Below are 17,734 nucleotides of genomic sequence, written 5' to 3'. Positions count from 1 at the left end.
TTGGAAAATTTTCAGACAGGATTGACGGAAGTCAAAAATTTGAATAAGATGTAAAAGTATGTTTAATGACTGTTGAAAATGATATGCTAAAAAAAACTAATGAAAAATTATATTAAAAAAATTAATTACACAGCATTTTTGGCAGGCTTATTGATGGGGAAGAGGTTTTGTTTTTTTTAGCAAAGGTTTCTTTATTGGTGGTGGAGAGTGAAATTAACAAATAGGAATTGACATGTGTTTGGGTTTTTCCCCAGCTGCCCCCTCTCCCCCCTCTGTCGTCAGTTGCTGAGGCTGAAGATCCCTGTCTTCCCACAAGTCTCTTCCTCTCCAGGGCAATTTCCCCCAAGCAATCGGAGGCTGCGCCTTCCTGAGAGCCCACCTCTCCTCCGCCCTCTTCATGCCTCCCCTGGTTCTGGAAGACCAAGCCGGAGGGGAGCTTGTCACAGCAGCAGCAGGAGACAATTGTGTCTCTTCACCAGACTGATTCCTGACTGCCTCTTTTTTTTAAAAAAAAAATGCTTTTTATTAAGTTTTCATTTTAAATACACCAACACCAACAAACAAATATATCAAGTCTTTTTACATCTATCTTACTTTATGCTCCATAGAGCCGTTGACTTCCCTCCTTCCCTTCCCCAGGTTTTCTTATTCCAATCCTTAATTCACAGTTTCATTAGTAAAAGACTAAACCATGAGATGAGATTTATTTCAGTCCTGCTAACGTCTTCAAATTTCTACAGTTCTCACTTATATAGACCATAAATTTACTCCATTCTTTTTGGTACTTTGTTTCCTCCTGACTGCTAATCCTATGTGTCAGTTTTGCTAGTTCCACGTACTCGACCAACTTTGTCTGCCACTCCTTTACAGTCGGTATCTCCTGTGTTTTCCACTTTTGGGCTATCAAAACTCTGGCTGCTGTCGTAGCATACATATATAGTCTTTGGTCCGTCTTCTTAATATCCTCTCTTTGGTCCGTCTTCTTAATATCTTCTTAATATCCTCTCCTATCAAACCTAGCAGTAGTTCTTCAGGCTTTTTTGGGAAAGTATATTTAAACATCTTTTTTAATTCATTATAGATCAATTCCCAAAACATGTCCACATGCGGTAAAAATCACCGTCCTTTTCTTTACATTTCCAACAGATTTTACTACTCGTCCTATACATTTTTGCTAGTTTGGTAGGAGTAAGATACCAGCGATAGACCATTTCCATTACATTCTCTTTTAAAGTACAGCATGCAGTAAATTTTAAATTTTCATTCCAGAGTTTGATCCATGCATCATATTCTACATTATACCCAAAGTCTATTGCCCATTTTGCCATAGCCTCTTTTATCAATTCATCTATTGTATTCCATTCTAGTAAGAATTTATACATTTTCGAGAGTAATTTGGTCTTGCGATTCCTGTCTGCCTCTTGGTCCCTCTCCTCTCCTGCTTCCGCTTCTGCCTATTATTCTGGACTTCTCTCTGCCACCGACTCTCCCTGCTCACTAAGCCTTGTAGCCTCTTCACATTCCAACACTTCCTTCTCCCCCCAGTGCTCTCCCTCTGGTCCCTCATCGTTGTCCCACCACCCCTTCCTGGGATCAGAGCCTCCTTCCCTTGGGGGCTTCCCAGCTGGGTTCCTCCCATGGATCCAGCCAGTCCACCACCACCCCACCCACAAATAATAACAATAACAATAACTGATAATAATAATAATAATAATAATAATAATAATTAATAATAATATGTTTCAGATAACATTTCCTGCAATACCTTTTAAGGACAGGGTGGGTGCATGAGCCACAGGCCTGCGGCAACTTTTGTTTTATCAAAACCCTTTTAAAAATTATTATTAGGGGGTCTCTTCTAGCAAAAACTTCCAGAAATTGTCAGAATGCACGCAGAGTCTGGGGCATAGATCTCGAAATGCTTTGCTCCCATGTGAAGACTCCATGTTACTATAAGACATCAATGATCTTGCTGGCATGTTCATCATAATTGGAGGACCCTGGAGGTTAGTCGTTTCATCCAACATATGTCTCCCCAAAAAATGTCCCGAGAATTGCAATGGCGTGTAAAAAGAAAGGAAGAAGAGATCAGCCTCTGGTCATCTTTTGGTGCAAATATCTGCTTAACCCCCTCACCTTTAGCTCCCGTAATAGCAGCAGTTTCTTGGATTATTCTTCCCTCTTCTTTTCTTTCCGTTCCGTGCATATCGTTGAAGCTTTAAAGGCTTCTAAATGGGTCTGAGATCAGATTAGAAGGCTATAATTGGCTTGGAAAGATCTCCCCCAGTGCTGCTTAACATGATTTGGATGTCTATTGTGAAAACAGAAGGGAGCCAGGAGCCGGTCCTGTAGCAACTACCAGTGGGAGAGGGCGGCTGCTGCTGCTGAGGGTCTCCCCGTGGTCCACCTCTACACAGAATGGGAAGCAATGGCAGCAGGACACTGGATGACCTGCAGACCTTGGAGATTCACCACTGGTACAAGAAGTTCATGACGGAGTGTCCCTCTGGGCAGCTGACGGAGCATGAATTCAAGCATTTCTTTGGACTCCGAGGCCTGGACCCAGAGGCCAACCAATACATTGAGCAGATGTTCCACACCTTCGATATGAACAAGGTAGGCCAAGGCTGCTGGGCTCAGCTGCACCAGTTTTCCAAAGCCAATGAACTAGCTGTGGTGGCCACCAAAGTAGCGGTGACATTTTAAGAGTAGCAGAAGCAGCTCAAGGACACCCCCAGAACTGTGCAAGCGGTTCTTCCTTCCCCCCGCCCCCCAGGAGCATACTTTGGAAACAGCTTTCGGAATGGTGAAAAGAATGTAGCAGGTGCTGATTGGCTAGCTCCCATAACATCAATACCTCCCTGCACTTGCTAGAGCAGTTTTGTCATTGATTTTTAAAAGGTGAATTTGGTGAGCACAGGATGGTGGATGAGGTATAAATGCCCACAAATGTTTTAAATTGCTTTTTATTTATCTTATTCTCATTTTGTGTGTTGTATGCCGCCTTTTTATACAAAAGTGTGGTCTAGAAATATTTCAACGTACAAGTAATAACAGATAGAGGTATGAGAATATGAGATAGCTCATATTCTGCATGGTAGGCAGGTTCTAGCTAAGGGCTGATATATACCCGGCTCAGGAACACTTTGATCATAGGTCCTCCTCTGGGAAACTTGAATTCCACTTCTGACGCCAGTGTTGCATGCCACCCCAATCTCTTAGCAGTGTGGCACTCCAAGTGTTCCAGGCGCTTCCCCCTAGGGTTTGTGTTTTCTTTTGGAATGAGGCACAGCAGAGACTGGTGTCTTTATGATGTATGGTTCATTTACACATATATACAACCTGAGCCTACAAGGGAGCATTAACACCCCAGAAGTGTCTTGTTTCTCCCATAGCCACAGCCTTGGGATTCAAACAGAAATAAAGCATTGCTTGCATGACTGCCAGGTCCAAAGAAATGCTTGAATTCATGCTCCATTAGTAAGACACAGTCATGAACAACTTGTAGAAAGGGTGGATCTCCAATGTCTGAAAATTCAGATGGTGTGTAAAAAGAAGCAATGCAAGAAAGGAAGAAGAGGTCAGCCTCTGGTCAATTTTTGGTACAAATATCTGATTAACCCCTTCACCTTTTCTGATTAAGCTCCCGTAATAGCAACCTTTTCCTGGATTATTCTTCCCCGTTCTTTCCATTCCGTTCCGTGCATATCGTTGAAGCTTTAAAGGCTTCTAAATGGGTCTGAGATCAGATTAGAAGGCTATAATTGGCTTGGAAAGATCTCCCCCAGTGCTGCTTAACATGATTTGGGTGTCTATTGTGAAAATAGAAGGGAGCTAGGAGTTGGTCCTGTAGCAACTACCAGTGGGAGAGGGCGGCTGCTGCTGCTGCTGAGGGTCTCCCCGTGGTCCACCTCCACACAGAATGGGAAGCAATGGCAGCAGGACACTGGATGACCTGCAGACCTTGGAGATTCACCACTGGTACAAGAAGTTCATGACGGAGTGTCCCTCTGGGCAGCTGACGGAGCATGAATTCAAGCATTTCTTTGGACTCCGAGGCCTGGACCCAGAGGCCAACCAATACATTGAGCAGATGTTCCACACCTTCGATATGAACAAGGTAGGCCAAGGCTGCTGGGCTCAGCTGCACCAGTTTTCCAAAGCCAATGAACTAGCTGTGGTGGCCACCAAAGTAGCGGTGACATTTTAAGAGTAGCAGAAGCAGCTCAAGGACACCCCCAGAACTGTGCAAGCGGTTCTTCACCACCACCCCCAGGAGCATACTTTGGAAACAACTTTCGGAATGGTGAAAAGAATGTAGCAGGCGCCGAATGGCTAGCTCCCGTAACATCACCAATACTTCCTTGCATTCGCTACAGCAGTTTTGTCTCTGATTTTTTAAACATTGGTGAATTTGGTCGGCATTGTATGAGCGATGAGGTGTAGGTGCCATTGAACGTTTTTAATTGCTTTTTTATTTTTCCTATTGTAATTTTGTGTGCTGTATACCACCTTTTCATACTTTTAACGAAATGTGGCTATAGATATTTCATTACGCGAGTATAACAGATAGAGGTACAATTGCAAATACCGTATTTTTCGCTCTATAAGACGCACCAGACCACAAGACGCACCTAGTTTTTGGAGGAGGAAAACAAGAAAAAAAATATTATGAATCTCAGAAGCCAGAACAGCAAGAGGGATCGCTGCGCAGTGAAAGCAGCAATCCCTCTTGCTGTTCTGGCTTCTGGGATAGGTGCGCTGCCTGCATTCACTCCATAAGACGCACACACATTTCCCCTTACTTTTTAGGAGGGAAAAAGTGAGTCTTATAGAGCAAAAAATACGGTAGATATAGATAACTCATCTTCTAAGTGCTGATCCTCCGGTTGAATTTTTGTGTGCGTTACCTGTAACACAAGTTGCAAATTCCATCCCGCGCTATGGGTGAAAAAGAAAACCCAGCTGTCAGCGATCAAAAATTAGTACCAAGTTCATGAACACAATTTAGCTGCTTTGGTTTCTTACTTTGTTTTTAAGTGCTTTAAAAGCAAAATGCAGCAGAAAGGAACTTGGGGTGTTGTCACCCCAAATCCCTCCTCTGTAGAAAGATTAGGTCTGAGCGGAACAGGTGGCAGCATGAGAATCTTAGGAGAAAGTAACAAGGAGGTGAGAATCTCATCTGTGCCTGGATGGGACATCCATTGGGAGACTTGTGCAAATTTCCTTGAGCTTCCTGAAAGGAAGAGAAGAATAAAAGGCAAGCCAGGAAGACCCTGGTCTTTTCCTGCCCAGCTCTTTTAGACACCCCTGTGGTCCATTGATTTGGTTAAAATGCACAGTGCGAGAATGAGGACTCCAGATCTCTGGGTAGCACAATCTGTAATGCCTAACCCAGCCTTCTCCAACTGGTGCCCCCCAGACCTTTTGGACTACAGCTCTTGCTGGCCCCACACAACGGCTTAAAGCTCTCTGAGCTCGGCTTACAGGTCACAGGTGCTTGCTTTGGCTTCTGGAAATCTCCCCTGCGTGCGAAACACCCACCCAACCTCAGCTGTGTAAAGCTGTCCTACAAAGGCAGGCTGAAGGAACTGGATGTGTTCACCCAAGAACAAAGAGGATTAAACCGGAGGGGTGGGGGAGACAAGAGATGAGAAGACAGCAGGAGGCTGGAGTGCCTTCCCCTAGACGAGGGCTGGACATCGCAGGCTGCAACCATCTCCAGCGTCCAAGTGGAAAGAGAGAAATGGAGGAATTGGTCAAACTACTGATTTTATATGAATTTATAAAGCTAGGTATCTTCCCTGAGCTGTCAAGTCAAAAGGATACACCCAGGCATATATATCATTGTAACAACTTTAAAGATGTGCCCCCCTCCGTCATTTCCATAACAGAATCTTAGGAATTCCCTCCTCCTCTCCATGGATTCTTTAAATATCTATATCAACTGCATATTGTAGTTCATCCAAATTTCAGTTCTCCATCGTTTCCAAAGTCTTTGCAACATTGCAGGAGTTATTTAAAGCCTGCCAAAGAGGTCAAGTGTTTACAGTGTTCTTATAAATATCTGTATTTACCGTATCCCAATCTCAACTGAAGTTTCTATCTTTCTGATTTTCCATGTCAGTCTTGTCATCTCTGCATAATCTAGTAGCTACTAGATGAAGCTACTGGAAAGATGGGGTCTCTGAAGGGACCTGAATCAGCTCCGTCCCAGAGCACATGCGCACACAGTCCGGAGGTGCATCTTCAATTCTGTGTGCTTGTGGCTGGGGAAGGCAGCAGCCCTGACCTCTCCAATGTTCCAACTCAGGTGGTTAAAAAAGCAAGACTGCCTTTGCTTCATTTATATCCCACCCTTTCTCCAAGGAGTTCAGTAGGGTGTACGCTATGCTTGCCACTTTCCTGTATACAGTGGTACCTCGCAAGACGAATGCCTCGCAAGACAAAAAACTCGCTAGATGAAAGGTTTTTCCGTTTTCGATTTGCCTCGCAAGACGAATTTCCCCTATGGGCTTGCTTCGCAAGACGAAAACGTCTCGCGACTTTGTTTTCTTTGTCTAAAAACAAAGACATGTTTTGTTTATAAAGTTAATTTATTTTCCCTTCAATTTTTGAACTGCTCTTTACAGTATGTGTGACTTTAAAGAGCAGTTAATAAACTGTTGTTGTACCAAATTTGGCTTTGTTTGGACTTTTTTTGACCATAGGAACGCATTAATTGATTTTCAATGCATTCCTATGGGATTTCGTGCTTCGCAAGACGAAAAATTCGCTAGACGACAAAAATTGCGGAACGAATTAATTTCGTCTTGCGGGGCACCACTGTAATAATAATAATAATAATAATAATAATAATAATAATAATAATAATTTATTATTATTTGTTATTTATACCCCACCCATCTGGCTGTGTTTCCCCAGCCACTCTGGGCGACTCCCAACAGAATATTAAAAACACAATAAAACATTAAACATTAAAAACTTCCTGAAACAGGGCTGCCTTCAGGTGTCTTCTAAAAGTCAGATAGTTGTTTATCTCCTTGACATCTGAACAATCTTCAACGTCAACCAGCCAGGTCACAATTTGCACCACCCTCTGCTCTCCCTGCCTAGTTTTCTTATTTCTGCCCTGAATACTTCCTCTGCTTTTTCCCTGCTCCCCCTCCACAGGATGGCCATATTGACTTCATGGAGTACGTGGCTGCCCTCAGCCTTATCCTGCGAGGAAAGATGGAGCAGAAGCTGCGCTGGTACTTCAAGCTCTACGATGTAGATGGAAATGGCTGCATTGACCGCAGTGAGCTGCTCAATATCATCCAGGTAACGGGGAACTCTGTTTTCTTGCAAAGGGCGCCAGAGCTGATTTCTGCCAGAGTTAGCCACTTCCTCATCCCGGATGTTGGAGCAGCTAAGGAGGTGCCGCTCTGCACAGTCTTAGAGGCACACTCTTCTCATTGCCCCTTCACATGCTCAAAGGCTAAAAACTCACATCCCCAAAGAGAGGCGGTTGATCCCAACCATAGTAGTTGCTGGTGAGCAGCGACGGGAGAGGGCTCTTAATTTGTAATTTATTTATAAAAATGTGCCATAAGAAAATACAGTGGTACCTCAGGTTAAGTACTTAATTCGTTCCGGAGGTCCGTACTTAACCTGAAACTGTTCTTAACCTGAAGCACCACTTTAGCTAACGGGGCCTCCTGCTACCACCATGCCGCCGGAGCACGATTTCTGTTCTCATCCTGAAGCAAAGTTCTTAACCCAAGGTACTACTTCTGGGTTAGCGGAGTCTGTAACCTGAAGCGTATGTAACCTGAGGTACCACTGTATATCAAAGCGGTTTACAGCAAGGCAAACAAAGCTATACAATAAGGACCACAAAAGAGCTAAAAACAGACATTGGTTAACCATTGTGGAAGGATGGTGGCTGACTCTACGCTAATCTATTTAAAAAAGCTAAGAAAAAATACATTATATAGCTAGTTCTCAATGCAAGTTTACATTGACTGCTGTACAGTGCTGCCTGGTGTCACCTTTTTATATCGCAGTTATAATGTTATAACTCACAAGTATAGATTAGTCCTTTACTGCCTGCATAGGGTTCGGGCGGAATAGAAAAGTTTTCAGTAGGCACTTGAAAGTTGGCAAAGAAGGTGCTTGCTGCATCTCCGGGCACAGAGAGTTCCGCAGGACCGGGATGGTGAAACTAAAAATTTGGGCCTCGTCCATACCTCCAGTTGTCCCGTGTCTAGAGATCACAGGTCCAAGCAGTTTTCCACTCAACCCATTTTCTCAGGGAAAACCTGCTCTTTGGTGCTAAATCTTTTTCTTTTTTTTTAAGAATAATTTTTTATTAACCGACCAATCACATCAAATCAAACCAAATTACATAAATTCCAAATTACACAGCCGAATTTTAAATTTTTGTTGGGGGTACCCATATTTCAAGTTCCAAAGGAGATCCAATCAACTTCTTGCTTCTTACTGCTGTTTTAATGTCCACAAATCTAACCTTATGATGTTCACAGTACTATCCAGTCCTTTCTTATTGTTTTTCCACATCTCTTGTTGTTATTTTCATATATTTTTCCTTTCTCTTTGTGACCTCTGATAGTCTCCACAAGCTGGTTAGAACAGTTTGTAATCCTGCGTGGATATTATTTTTTTTATCCAGTAGCCATATCCAGACGTTTTCCATATAACATCACTTCCATACATCAAAACAGTCTTAGTGTCATTAATCTTCAACAATCTGCCTCCTTTCTCAAAACCTCTGAGGAGATTCACCAGGAATGCAGTCTGAAAATGAGTCCGTTCTTCCTCCCGGCTATAAATCCTTTGGCAAGATGGCGACTCCGAATTAATTGCTGCGCCATTCCAAAAGCTCTTATTGCTTCTCAATCTCCATAAAGCATACTTTTGGTTAAAGTTTATCTCCACACAGACCTTAATCATCCTGCTTGGGTCAGTTCAACCAACGATTCTAATGAGGAGGGGTTCTTGTAAATCACATAGAAGGAAAGTAAAAAAGGTCCGTCCCCCCCATTCAGTCCCGTTGTCAACATACCCAGCCTTTGGTGTATCTTCATCGTAAAATATTCCTGTTTCTCCAACCCGTCGTCTTCTTTCGCAGAGGTCACTTAAATTAGCAGACTTCACTCCCCTTCTTCACTTGAAATATGTGCATTTGCTTCTTTTGTAATTAATTATTCCAAATTGCTGCAGCTAGTGCGCGATCAGAGACAGCGTCCAGGAGAGCCAAGGTCCACACAGGGGCATTCTGCCTAGGGCCCTCACCCCCTTCTTTCGAATTAGGGGGTGATTTATGGGCACAGCAGGCAAGGGCAGTGTTCCCCATTTCCTTGGGGCAACAAGGGAGGCTGCCTACTCCCATAACAGCCTCTTAATTACCCCGTGTGGGTCGGAGAGATGGTATTGTCGGCCATCTTCCAATGCACCCCTAGTGGCCCCCACCTTTGGTGCTAAATCAGGGCAAACGTCAGTCCAAAGAAAACCCAAAGTGCCGTTTGGTCCCATTGAACACTAAAGAGTGGTTTTCCCCAGGGAAAGCAGCGGGACAACAGGAAACGTTGGGTGAGCCCTTGGTTTCTTGGAGAGCACATGGGGTGAGTTCTGCCCGTGATGGCTCTGCTTCACCTTCACAGTTGGAGGCAGCGGTGCTTTATAATGTCATTGGCTGGAAACCGCAGAAGGGGGAGAAAGTGCTCTTGGGTTCGAATCCTGATTGTGCGTTTCCCATTAGGGCATCTGGTTGGCCCCTGTGAGAACAGGAAGCTGGGCAATATGGACCCTTGGCCTCATCTAACAGGTGTTTCTTATGTTCTTACATTGTTGTCAAATGAGCCTTGACAGAATGTTCCAGCGACACTCCTGCAAATTATCTTGGCAACTGAGCTGGGATATGGTGGTTCAAGCGACCCCAGAGCTCCCTAAGTTGTCCAAGGCATTGTAAATTAATACAAGAACTTTGAGGCTGGCTCCACTGTAAGTGGCCTTCAATCCTCCCTTGTTGACTGCTTCTTTCCCTAGCCCCAGCCCCCCCCCCCCCGCTGCACCTCTGGTTGCCCCATCATCTTGTTCATCTTGCTGGCCATTTTCCAAACCTTTTCCAACTCCATCCAGGGTTCCCCTTCACAGCCATGTCCTGATTTTTCATTTTTTCCCTGTTTTTATTTATTAAATTTGCACACTGCCCTATACCCGCAAAATAAAATAAACAAACCCAAAATACATAACCAAAATGAGAACAACCCAATAAAACCCCCTCCCACAACTCATTTTATTTTAATAAATTTATTTGTTTGTTTTTCAAGTTAAAATTTTACAATCACAAACATACAACACACAACATAAAGACAGGGTTCCAGAGAACTTCCATCCTCCCCTTTGTGGCTCCTGTTATTTAATCATTTTCTCCTACATCTTTTATAATAATCCAAATCTTTTACATTATATCCAAAATTCACCATTAAACTACAAGTGTTCTTCCCACAACACATTTTAAAAGGGCTTTGGGTGTCAATCAGCCAAAGGCCTGGTTAAAGAGGAACATTTTTGCCTGGCGTCTAAAGGTGTATAATGAAGGCACCAGGCAAACCTCCCTGGGGAGAGCATTCCACAAACGGAGCCACTGCAGAGAAGGCCCCGTTCTCGTGTTGCCACCCTCTGGACCTCTCGTGGAGGAGTGACGCGAGAAAGGGCCTCAGAAGATGATATCAGGGTCCGGGTAGGTTCATATGGAACCTATGCTTAGTTTGGAAACAAATGTTTTCTTTTGATCCCACATTGCTGGCAGAGCAGAAGCTGTGAGGGATGGCCTTTAAAAGCTCTCCTGACTCTTGTTTTCTTCCCCAACCTGTTAATATCTTACTGGTATATTTTACCTTGTAAGTGAGGGTTGAGCTTCTCCACATCTCGCAGATTCCTTCAGGCAGGTATGTTGGGTCTGTGTGCCTTGCTCTGGACCAACCCTTCCCCGTTCATCCAAGTTGGTGGCCATCAGGGCCTGCTGAGGCAGCGAGTTCCATAGTTTAACTATGCATGGCATGAATTTTCTATCAGTCCTGAATTTTCCAACATTCAGCTCCGTTGAATGCCCACAAGTTCTGGTGTAATGAGCGAAGGCGACAGCCATGGTTTTATTTAGGTGATTTCTATCCTAACCTTAGGGATGTGGGTGGCGCTGTGGGTTAAACCACTGAGCCTAGGATTTGCCGATCAGAAGGTCGGCAGTTCGAATCCCCGCGACGGGATGAGCTCCCGTTGCTCGGTCCCAGCTCCTGCCAACCTAGCAGTTCAAAAGCACGTCAAAGTGCAAGTAGATAAATAGGTCCCACTCTGGCAGGAAGGTAAACCCCATTTCCATGCGCTGCTCTGGTTCGCCAGAAGCGGCTTAGTCATGCTGGCCACATGACCTGGAAGCTGTACGCCGGCTCCCTCGGCCAATAAAGGGAGATGAGCGCCGCAACCCCAGAGTCGGTCACGACTGGACCTAATGGTCAGGGGTTCCTTTACCTTTTCCTTTATTCTAACCTTTGCACAAGACACAGGGAGGATTCCTAGAAGGCAAAACAAAACTAAGGCAATATATAAAACCCACAAAATAGCATTGTTCCTAAAACACGCAGCAGAGCAACTCAAGGTTTGCAGCTGCTGTTGCAATTAACTAACGAGACATTTTGCTGGGGCAGGGGACATTCTCAACTCATTCTGGGTTTCTATACATTAGCTGTTGCAATTGCTGATATTAAACAGCAATTGTAAACAATGATATTTATGCAGCAGTTGTTTATGAACTGAACCAAATAAGCGCCAAACGCTTCCGTTTCAGGCAATCCGTGCCATCAATGGCTGCGACCACGAGACGAGCGCAGAGGAATTCACCAACCGTGTCTTCAACAGGATTGATGTCAACGGCGACGGTGAGACCCCCTTCCCCCAAGACCCTCTCCACTGGCTCTGAAGCCCTTCCCCAGGCCCACCCTGGTTCCGCAGTCCGTTGCAAACTTTGCTGCCTAGAACTCTGCAGGTTCCAAACTCTGGGCCAAAAAGAGCAGAGCTTGAACCCATTACACAGACACCCTCCCCAACCCTCCTCCCTTCACCACATGGGCCTCAGAATAGAAGGCAACCCTCTCACCTTTCCCACACCCAGCTGGCAGCGATGGGTGAACTACACATTATACACAAATGCCCATAACTGGGCCCTGAGAACATCTGGGACTCTGTGGAGAGGAAAACTCTTTTTGGGAGAGGGATTAGCGCTGAGGACAAGAGGCAGGAAGAAAAGGAGGAAGAGCCTGTTTTCATAGAGTCATGGAAGAGGCACCCAGAGTCATTTAGTCCAACCCCCTGAAGTGCAGGAATCACAACTTCTCTGCTCTGTACTTCTTTTTTTCCTTTTTTTTAAAGGTTTTGTTACATGCACTTGTTAGAGGATAAGAGTCTAAATCAGCTGGTGTCCTGCAACCCACATAATCCCAGACCATAGGTCATGCCAATCAGGGTTAGTGGAAGGTTTAATAAACTCATCCCCAATGCCGCTTACCCTATAAAAAACACACAACATTATTCAGAATAGAGGTTTGCACAACCCACCATGGAAAGTAAATAACACAATAAAACACAAAACTGTAACAATTAATTGTACATTTACTCAAAATCCAATAAAAACTATTTAGTTTAATTTTCAACAGAATTGATGAACTTGAGCTAGAGATACCAGCTGTTCAAAGTCTGATAGTCATTTACAAGTGCAGCACCCACTGCCTCCCAGGGGACTGTACTATCCAGTTTGGAAACCACTAAATTGGTCCAAAACATCTTGAGGGCACCAGGTTGGGGAATTCATCTTCTCTAGGTTTTTGTTTTGCTGTGAGGCTCAGATCACAGTGAACTAGTTTCTTGCTCTACTGGGTTTTGAAAATGCTGAACCGTATTTTAACCAGTAACCCACGTTTTCTCGGTTGAGTTCTGGCTAAAGTTCAGTTGACAGGACAGAGTGACAAGGCAGTACCACCTAAACAACTCCTGGCTGGGAGTTCAGGGGAGCTGACTCAAAAGCGTAGCTTGCTAGGCCAAAGTGAAGACTTTGCAAGAAGGCTGCTCCAACAGCCTTGCAAATCCGGGGCTCGCAGGAGCATCCCTGAAAAGGTCATGCAGCAAAACAAAGATAACCTTCCCTGATCCAGAGCTCTGCAGCGTAGAGTTGCAAGGAAGAATGACGCATAGTTACTTTACTGAGTTTGCTGCAACCAGATCTGGAAGGGCTGTGGCTCAGCGAGTAGAGCACTCGCTTTGCATGTAGAAGGTCCCAGATACTTGAAAACATAGGAAGAGCCTAATGGATCAGGCCAATGGCCCACCTACTCCAGCATCCTGTTCTCTCAGTGGCCAAGGTGCCTAAGTGGGGAACCAGCAAGCAGGATTGGAGCACAAGAGGCCTCTCCCTTCCTGGGATTTCCAGCAACTGGTACAGTGGTCCCTTGGTTCTCAAAATTAATCCGTTCTGGAAGTCCGTTCCAAAACCAAAGCATTCCAAAACCAAGGCGCGCTTTCCCATAGAAAGTAATGCAAAACGGATTAATCCATTCCAGACTTCTAAAAACAACCCCTAAAACATGAATTTAACATGAATTTTACTATCTAACAATTATGAGACCACTGATCCATAAAATGAAAGCAATAATCAATGGATTGTAAAGATAAAGGGACCCCTGACCATTAGGTCCAGTCGCGAACGACTCTGGGGTTGTGGCACTCATCTCACTCTATAGGCCGAGAGAGCCGGCATACAGCTTCCGGGTCATGTGGCCAGCATGACTAAGCCGCTTCTGACGAACCAGAGCAGCGCACGGAAACGCCGGTTACCTTCCCGCCGGAGTGGTACCTATTTATCTACTTGCACTTTGACATGCTTTCGAACTGCTCAGTGTATTGTACTATAAAATAAATAAGACAGTATTGTAGATGATAAAAAATTAAATTAATTTTTTTTCTTGCCTGCACTGATGATAGTCATTGTTTGGATGGAGGGCTTTTATCCATTTCTGCAGTCACACAATCAATCAATCAGTAGCTGAACTGGGTTCCACACAGTGACAAAAACAAAAACAAATTAATCGAAAAGCCTCAAAAACAAAAACGCAAATTAAATAGCAAAAACAAAAGCGTCAAACTTAATCCATTCCAGAAGTCCGTTTGACTTCCAAAATGTTTGAAAACCAAGGCGCAGCTTCTGATTGGTGCAGGCACCCCGGAAACAATAGCCGACAGCCGCATCGGACACTCGGCTTCCGAAAAACGTTTGAAAACTGGAACACTTACTTCCAGGTTTTTGGCGTTTGAGTACCAAGGTGTTTGAGAACCAAGGTCCCACTGTATTCAGAAGCATTTTAGAGGCAGAGCCTAGTCATCGATAGCCCTCTCCTCCACAAATTTGTCTCATTCTCTTTTAAATCCATGTTGATTGGTGGACATCGCTGACTGTTGTGGGAGCAAGTTCCATAGTTTTATCTCTCCTCCCAGAAAAAATGAAAATGGACTGGAGGGGGAAGCCCGTTTTCTCCTTCTCTCATTGTCTCCTGTTTCTCTGCCCCTCAGGTGAGCTATCTCTGGAGGAGTTCGTCGAAGGCGCCAGGAAAGACGAGGAGTTCATGGAGGTGATGATGAAGAGCCTGGACTTGGATCATATTGTGTCCATGATCAACAGCCGGCGGCGAAACAGTGTCTAGCGGCTGGGCAGGAATGCAGGGGGGGGGAGTGAGCTTCCTCAGGTGTTGGAAGCAGCAGAGAATACCTGGAGGAGGAGGAGGAATCCCGGAGGGTAGATGCGTTTGGTGGAATGGGAGCAAGGTGCATTTGCAGAAGAAGCAAAAGAGCATGACCTGAATGGATAAGTGGTCCACAGGCCATTTTCTCCCCGTTCATCTGCTCTCCCAACTGCCTAGAAGTGGGAGGTTAAGCCAATCTGTTCTCAGAACTGCAGGCTGGGCGTGGGACCCCCTAGTTTTACGAACGCAGCACACTCTGTATTCACTACTAGGGTATCCCATGCATGGAAGAGTAGCTTTTAGATATCTTCATGGAAGAAGTAGGAGGTTTCTAGGCAGCCACGCTTTTCCTTTTCTCAAGACTCTCGCAGTTAGAAGGTTAGTTGCTGGGGCAGGTCAGGATGGGGCTCTTGACGCACAGTGAGCGAAGCCACCTCTGCCAGCACAAACACACCTGTCTGTGCATGTCCACCTCCCTTGGCCGCTGGCTGTGAAGGATCACCTTTGCGGTGCCTGCGGGCTCCTTTCCAGGAGGATGAGCCCCCCAGAAAGGAGATGAGGCTGCCTCAAGCAGTGAATATGGGGGGGGGGCATTCAGGGTGCCAAGTTGAGCCATGGGCCTAATCCAGGAGTCCCCTGGCACAAGCCTGGGAGATGCCCAGGAGTCCAGAATGAATTGGGCCCTCTTAGTGGGAGTGGGAGAAAAGCAATGACAAACCTAGACAGCATCTTAAAAAGCAGAGACATCACCTTGCCAACAAAGGTCCGTATAGTTCAAGCTCTGGTTTTCCCAGTAGTGATGTATGGAAGTGAGAGCTGAACCATAAAGAAGGCTGATCGCCGAAGAACTGATGCTTTTGAATTCTGGTGCTGGAGGAGACTCTTGAGAGTCCCATGGACTGCAAGAAGATCTAACCGATCCATTCTGAAGGAAATCAACCTTGAGTGCTCACTGGAAGGACAGATCGTGAAGCTGAGGCTCCAATACTTTGGCCACCTCAGGAGAAGAGAAGACTCCCTGGAAAAGACCCTGATGTTGGGAAAGATGGAGGGCACAAGGAGAAGGGGACGACAGAGGACGAGATGGTTGGATAGTGTTCTCAAAGCTACCAGCATGAGTTTGACCAAACTGCGGGAGGCAGTGGAAGACAGGAGTGCTTGGCGTGCTCTGGTCCAGGGGGTCACCAAGAGTCGGACACGACTAAATGACTAAACAACAACAGGGGAGTGGCTGCTGATTTGGACTGGGCCCCCAGTCTAGCCCTGCATCCACAAGAGGGACAGGAGATCCGTCCAACAAAAGCTGAGGGGCTGCCGCCCCGACTGACTCCTTGGTTCCCTTTCTTTTGAGCCAGAAGCTTGGAGTGCTGGCTGGCTCCAGCGATGGAGCCTGAAGGTGCTCCCCAAAGCCTTTCCAAGGAAAGGGGGAAAGAGAACATTGTAAATAGGAGGCCAGGCTCTTGCAATATTTGGCCTCTTTCTTTGTACAGTTTGCAATTAAAAGGAGAGAAATCCAAGGGTTGCTTGTTTTTTATTCCCGTCAGCAAACGGCTCATTTGAATGGTGTCTTCCTAACCGACTGGCCGTTGGCAAAACAACAAGGGACACGGAGGTTGCTGGGGGACATTAGGAAGCAGGAGAGGCAGGAGAGAGGAAAGAGCGGCTCTCTTTCCCCAGCTGAATCCTTTAGAGGAGATCTAAGATTGACGGCAGGAGCAGGGACCGAGCAACGGGAGCTCACCCCGTCACAGGGATTTGAACTGCCAACCTGCTGATCGGCAGTGGTTAAACTCTGTGGTTTAACCCGCAGCGCCACCTGTGTCCCAACCTAGCAGTTTGAAAGCATGTCAAAGTGCAAGTAGATCAATAGGTACAACTCCGGCGGGAAGGTAAACGGCGTTTCCGTGCGCTGCTCTGGTTCGCCAGAAGCGGCTTAGTCATGCTGGCCATTTGACCCGGAAGCTGTACGCCAGTGAGATGAGCACACAACCCCAGAGTCAGCCACGACTGGAGCTAATGGTCAGGGGTCCCTTTACCTTTACCTTAAGATTGATGACAAACATAGCATCAAAACAGTGTTCACCAGACTTTTTTCTCTGGCTGGGTAAGCTCGGCGTCTCCCCATACGTCCCTGTATAATTGGCAACCTGCAATGCCAACTCTTGATTCAGCTGGCTGTCTTCAGTCTGGCGTGCCTTGGATAAATATTGTTATGTGCCACCCCAGTCTCTGAGCAGGGAGAGACCCCAGGGGTTCCAGGCACTTACCCAGGTTTGGTTTCCTAGGAATGGAGGTCAGTGGAGACTGTGGTGTCTTTAGGATGTATGATTTGGTTTACACATGTATGCAATCTGCAAATAAGATGGAGGGGCTCACACCATTAACCCCCCCACCCCCGATCTTCCTTCTCCATTAGTAGCAGCCTTGGTTACAAAGTATATAGGTGTGGATCTATCCCATATGGGGATAATCCCAGTGTCCTCTGTTGGCTGAAAGCCAGCAGAGCATTCCTAGCTAAAAAGCTGCTCCAACGACGGAGGAAGTCAAAGAGAGGTGTGCTGCGTGACTTGCCCTTTTGTTACCTGGACAGGGAAGGTCATGCCCACCTCTAGTCACATGCAAAAGGAAGTATGCCCCAGCCAGAAGGAAACAGGAAGTTTTCAGCTGGCTGGACCATACATCCCTTTGTATGTCCTCTCTAGGAAAACAAGGAATGTTGTACTTGACTGCTACTTATGTATCACATCCCACAATCGCAACTGAGATTGGAGAAATTCCTGCAGGAGGATGTTAACAGAGAAATCTGAGGGTCCCCCCCCCCCGGACAAAAAACAAGGACACCAGCCAGGAATACCAGAGCAAAACAGCAGCCAGTAGGCTTGGTCTTGATTGAAGACTGTCACCACAGGACTCCCACCTGCCACCAGGTGAAACAAGATGGA

The 17,734-nt window shown here is 45.7% G+C and overlaps 1 protein-coding gene across 1 annotated transcript; it reads left to right on the top strand.

Annotated features, from left to right (window-relative positions):
• Window positions 1-1,910: 1,910 nt before the first annotated feature.
• Window positions 1,911-15,489, top strand: LOC308486438 (guanylyl cyclase-activating protein 1-like). Its single transcript, XM_081023293.1, has 4 exons — window positions 1,911-4,120; window positions 7,174-7,323; window positions 11,852-11,942; window positions 14,623-15,489. The coding sequence occupies exons 1-4, from the start codon at window positions 3,923-3,925 to the stop codon at window positions 14,751-14,753; spliced, it is 570 nt and encodes a 189-aa protein (XP_080879419.1). The 5' UTR covers window positions 1,911-3,922; the 3' UTR covers window positions 14,754-15,489.
• Window positions 15,490-17,734: the final 2,245 nt, after the last annotated feature.

Source organism: Podarcis pityusensis, assembly GCF_964106645.2.
Source record: "Podarcis pityusensis genome assembly, chromosome: 10".
In the NCBI taxonomy this organism is placed as follows: domain Eukaryota; kingdom Metazoa; phylum Chordata; class Lepidosauria; order Squamata; family Lacertidae; genus Podarcis; species Podarcis pityusensis.
Note: the sequence above shows the minus strand (reverse complement) of the source record. Positions and strands in the feature narration are given on the sequence as shown.

Coding starts and splice junctions, on each gene's coding strand:
- LOC308486438 (XM_081023293.1), top strand. CDS start 3,923: ATGGGAAGCAATGGCAGCAGGACACTGGATGACCTGCAGACCTTGGAG. Junction 4,121..7,173: donor ACACCTTCGATATGAACAAG/GTAGGCCAAGGC, acceptor CCCCCTCCACAG/GATGGCCATATTGACTTCAT. Junction 11,943..14,622: donor GATTGATGTCAACGGCGACG/GTGAGACCCCCT, acceptor TCTGCCCCTCAG/GTGAGCTATCTCTGGAGGAG.